Here is a 5,000-nt window from a genome sequence, read left to right as displayed (position 1 = left end):
AAGAAAAGACCACAAACTGAAGGAAAGGTGAAATCAGGTAAGGCCACAAGGTCTACTAAATGATTCCTTTGTGGCTAAGACCTTGCAGAGACATTTCACACACATTTTGAAATTGCATTGCATTTTCCTGGCAACGATGAGTTAGTGAACTGTTCTTCGAAAAGGTTTAATTATACACTTCTTCAAAATTAGCATCCTTGGATATCAAACTATATCAAACAGTCTAATATTTACTCATTGCCACAGTCATAATTTGTAATTCTTTATTGCCACTTATTTATATTTTCTTTCCTACCTCTCAAAGCACTAAAACATCTAATACCTGCCACATTTGCTTTCCAACACACTCATCTAACTTTAAATTCATGCATTTAGCTTTGCTCATCACCTCCTTCTCATGACATCATACTGCATGCTCTTAAAGTTTACCTAACATATAAAACAGAAATATATATCTAAAAAAATACTATCTGTACTTGGAGAACATGCAAAATCTCTTTAATGCATCATGCACTTTTTGCAAGAAAAATTCACTAGAAGTAGGTTTCAGCAAACATCAGAAGAAAGTATGTATAATCATGCTTAATATAAGTAGTGGGTTTAATGAAATTACAGAAAGAATATACAAGCAAAAGGGCTCATTAGATATGATTTTATATATACACAAAATAACACTTTGTCTTACTGAGCTGACCTGACGGACTCAGCATGGGTAGCCAGCTGGTTCTCAGTATGTGCCAGCTGTGCCTGCAAAGCACTAATTTCTGCTTTCACCTTGTCTTCTTCCTGCCTTGCAACTTCTGCTTCTTGCTCTAGTTGTTGTAGATGAGTTACCTGCACCAAAGAGAGAAAAGGAGGCCATCTTTTGAATAACACGTTATGATAGAGTATGTAAACAGCTTATGTTTTAAGTAAACAGTAACATTAAACCTTTTTAAAAATCTAAAAAAAAATAATAATAATAATTTAAAAAATAATATAATAAATAAAGTTCTAAATAAAAATTATACCTCCTCATCAATCTGCTTTGCCAACTGCTCTTGCCTCTCTATTTCTGATGTCACATAAGCCAGACGAGACTCGTCTTCCCTTGTGCGTCCCTCTAAGTATACAATCTCTGCTTCATACTAAAAGGAGAGAAAGAATAAAAATAAATCATCAGTCCACCACAACTATTCATATTTAATCTTTACTTCAACTGCAGATATTCATGACATCACATGCTTAGAGAGTGATGATACCTTTGTCATCTCCACCTGCTGAACATTCAGCTTTTCTCGCTGCAAGTTGATGAGTCGGATCAAGTCCCGATACCTGCCATCCATCACCACTTGTTCCACCTTGTTGTTGTGGTTAGCTCGACCTCCATCACTGCCTGGGATCCCAGACTCCTGAAATGTATGTTAATAATAATACAGATATAATCACAAAAATACTGCAAAATAAATTTAAACATAAAAAGAACACAGAAAAAAATAAATCCTTCACTGCATCCCTTATATATATCCAGCAAAGGCACTAACATTAAAGCAAAGTCACTCTTGCCTGAATCTTCAGTTGATATGTTAATCACTTGTATAAATATAGCTGTAACATTGCACACTGAATACATTATATTACTTAGGAGCCGCTAACGCAGGTCAAAAAAATCCAAACTTCAAGGCCAAAGCTAATTCAGAACCATTAATTTTAAGCTAACAAACTGGAATCTTTGCTTCAACTTCAAATATCTAGAGAACAGACATTAATGCTTCACTCAATCATTGTCTCTAATAGCAATAGCCAATAATCATTAAGGAATCTATTGTCTGCTATCACATCACTGGCAGATTTTTGAGCCTAGAATATTTGGCTGGTCACCCATAGTGGGCTGATTTTTGTGGTTACATTTAAGGCATGGCTCCTGATAATAAACAGAACTACTAGCACTTGGGCCTTTTTGTTCATTCCATTAAATATCACTTGAAACTATTTATATGAATGCTTTTCATATGCCCATCATCGTATCTTTCCATCGTATCTTTCCATTCCTGTTCTGTCAAAAACATGTTTAAATTTATTTAATAATGACAAATTTAAGTACACTTGAAGTGGCAAAGATGCATTTAGGGCAATAACTGGCTGAATGCAAAATATCTGAATAGCACTGTTGCATTTTGATTAATTACCATCAACAACCTGTTATTCATCAAATAATCATCACCACCAATCTGTAACCCTGTCAAGTCACCTACATGTCCAGTGCATATCTGCCTCAATAATAAGTATATAAATAAATTATAAAAATTAAAGTTAGAGCAAAACACTTTATAAACATTGGCACCAGGATGGACTACATTTATCAAAACAGCTGGTAATGATAATAGTGACTAAGAAGGTCAAGTTCATTCCCCGCCATATTTATTCTTATGAATGACATATACCAAAGATGATAAAATGTATAATTCATATTCATCCACTCAAAAATCAAGGAGTCTGTTTACTGCTATTTTAACAAAAAATATTCTATATGACACTTCAGCATCAGCTAAAACTGTAATCACAATAAAAATAATAATAATGAACTATATCATTAATGATAAAATCTGAAATTCTGTGTCACCAATATCCCTCCTGTTTTTCAGGTTTTCTTTTAAAATAATTCTTACACCAAGCTATACTCTGAGAATAAAAGTTTATGCAAAAATATACCATCCTCATTGTAAATCAGAAAATTGGTATCATAAAGCTTAAAAATAATGCTTATATCTTTATCAAGACACTTTAGTTGGAAAGTTGCCATTTCATTGATTTCAAATAGGGAATGAAATATTTGTTGTTGGAATTAAAAAGTCTGATCAGTATCTTTATACTAAATAGGATCTCATTCTCATTTTCACATGCACATAAATGGAATAAGAACCGAGATTAATGCAAGTAATTAATAGCTTGCACCAGGTTTTCTTTGAAATTCAAAATACAGTATAGCAGTACTTACTAAATCTTCAGTATATGATAAAGTATCTACTTATAATCCTGACATATTTACTGACCTTTGCTGGGCTTCGGCGAGCATGTGGGGATTTGCTGTTGTGGTTGCTCAAAGCAGAATCCAAAGAGGTGTTCAATTTCTCATTCAAATTAGACTGGTTCCCTTCATTATTTGTGACTGGATCCTCACTTCCTCCTCGACGAGTTGCTGTATTGTTTCCACTATCAACTCCTAGTCTATCCATGCTTCCTCGTCTCTGACTTATTTTTGGATCCGACGTAATTTTCATGTTGTTATTAAGGGGATCTGTTTCTCTGACATTATCCCCTCTGGTGCCATCATTTATCCTTGTACTATTATCCCCATGCCTGAATGGTGGCTCTTCACTAGATGCTCTTGACTTTTCAGGCTTTTCCATATTGGCACGATTTGGTGAATCGTCACTATTGACATGTCTGTGATTACCACTCTTGATGGGGCTTCCAGGCCTCCCACCTTTTATGTGATTGATGGGACTTGCTGCACTTGTGGTAGGCACATTACCAGGATAGCCAGCCCTTGTGGGTGATGGATGCCGTGAAGGCGAAGGGTGACGCGTAGGAGATGGGTGACGTACTGGGGATGAGTGAGGGGAGGGGGTGGATTGGTGTGGACTTGAAGCTTTGTTTATTAAGTGTGGCACATGAGAAGCTGCTGGCTGTTGCTGTTTGTTGGGTGACATCTGAGGAGGCTGAGGGGGACTCCCTATTTTCCTAGGAGAACCATGTGATGGTGCAACTTTGTTAGGGGACGAAGTCGGAGGAGGGGGATGGCGATAAGGTGGAAGCTCTCTTGGTCCAGCAGGATGTGGTGGTTTAGGGGGTGGTCCATTATACATTGGGGGGACTTGACTAGGAGGTGCATGACCACGAGGCCCATATTGAGGCCCTGGGTTAATACCAACACCAGCACCTTGAAGTGGATAGCCAGGATACTGTCCTCGACGACCATCACTGTAAACTGGTTCTGTCCTGACCATGGACTGTGAATCTGCTCTCTGGTCTCTCCTGGAAGTGGTATATGCTGACTCACTGGCAGGGGGGTGAGACCTTGTGGGAGAGTGGTGGATAGCAGAGGGAGGGGAGTGGTGTGCTGCTGTAGGGGGAGAATGGGGACCTTGGCGTGGAGTGGTCCAGTGACTAGTTGTGGCCCTAACATTATCTACCCCCACCCTAGACACTGGAGGTGGGGGTGGTGGGTTACCGCGCACCAACTCATAAGGAGGAGGGGCTGGTGGACGCCAACTAGGTACTCCAGTTTGCTGGTCTCCCCGGCTTCCTTCACCTGCCCGACCTTGGCCCTCCCACTGCGTGACAGGAGGGGAGGAATATGCTGGGTCATTATGGCGAGGTCCTCCTTGATGCACCCCAGAATGCACTACAGCAGGGCCAGGCAATGGTTGTGGGGGCACCCCCACTTCCTGACGTCTTAGCTCTGCATGACCTCCACTAAAAGTAAGTGACTTCTTGAGGTCTTTGTGAGTGTGGGATGACTGTCTCTGTCCTTCAGGTCCAGTATGAGAGCCTACAGGAGCTGCAGGCCTACTTGGAGGTTCCACTCTCTGTGGGCCACCTGGTCGGGGCCCAGCTTGGCCATTTGGAGCTTTTGGGTCAAGGGCTGACCTCTGCAGGATGAACTGTACATCATTGGAGTATTCTCCCCACTTCATCAGGATCTGTCAAGAATATTAAAGATTATTAAAAAATATAATCTCCAATTACTAAGAATCTTTTAAAATTAAACATAAAAACAAATGAAAAAGTCATTACTGCAATAATAGCATGACTTTTCAATCAGAATTTCTTAAGAAACCAAAATACATATGTGGATACATATCAGTCACTCACTCACTCACACTCTTACTCTCTCACTCACCCACCTTCTCACTCAATCACTCTCTCTCTCACTCACACTCTTAATCAATCACTCAATGACACTCTTTCTTTCTTTCTTCACTCACATACTCACTCTCTCACCCACTCACTCACTC

General features: G+C 39.4%; 1 protein-coding gene across 3 annotated transcripts in view; it reads right to left on the bottom strand.

Annotated features, from left to right (window-relative positions):
• The window catches only part of LOC119582582 (rho GTPase-activating protein gacO-like), a 16,822-nt gene that overhangs the window by 8,300 nt on the left and 3,522 nt on the right, over positions 1–5,000 (bottom strand). For 2 of the 3 annotated variants that reach the window (XM_037930949.1, XM_037930948.1), the window contains exons 4-7: positions 3,033–4,685; positions 1,242–1,391; positions 1,011–1,127; positions 686–834 (exon numbers count right to left, since the gene is read on the bottom strand). In XM_037930949.1, the coding sequence (XP_037786877.1) occupies positions 686–834; positions 1,011–1,127; positions 1,242–1,391; positions 3,033–4,685 (2,069 nt within the window). The remainder of the gene's footprint in view (positions 1–685; positions 835–1,010; positions 1,128–1,241; positions 1,392–3,032; positions 4,686–5,000) is intronic. The other variant, XM_037930950.1, reaches the window with a different exon arrangement.

This window comes from Penaeus monodon, chromosome 16 (genome assembly GCF_015228065.2).
Source record: "Penaeus monodon isolate SGIC_2016 chromosome 16, NSTDA_Pmon_1, whole genome shotgun sequence".
Classification (NCBI taxonomy): Eukaryota; Metazoa; Arthropoda; class Malacostraca; order Decapoda; family Penaeidae; genus Penaeus; species Penaeus monodon.
This window is presented reverse-complemented; position numbering and strand designations above follow the sequence as displayed.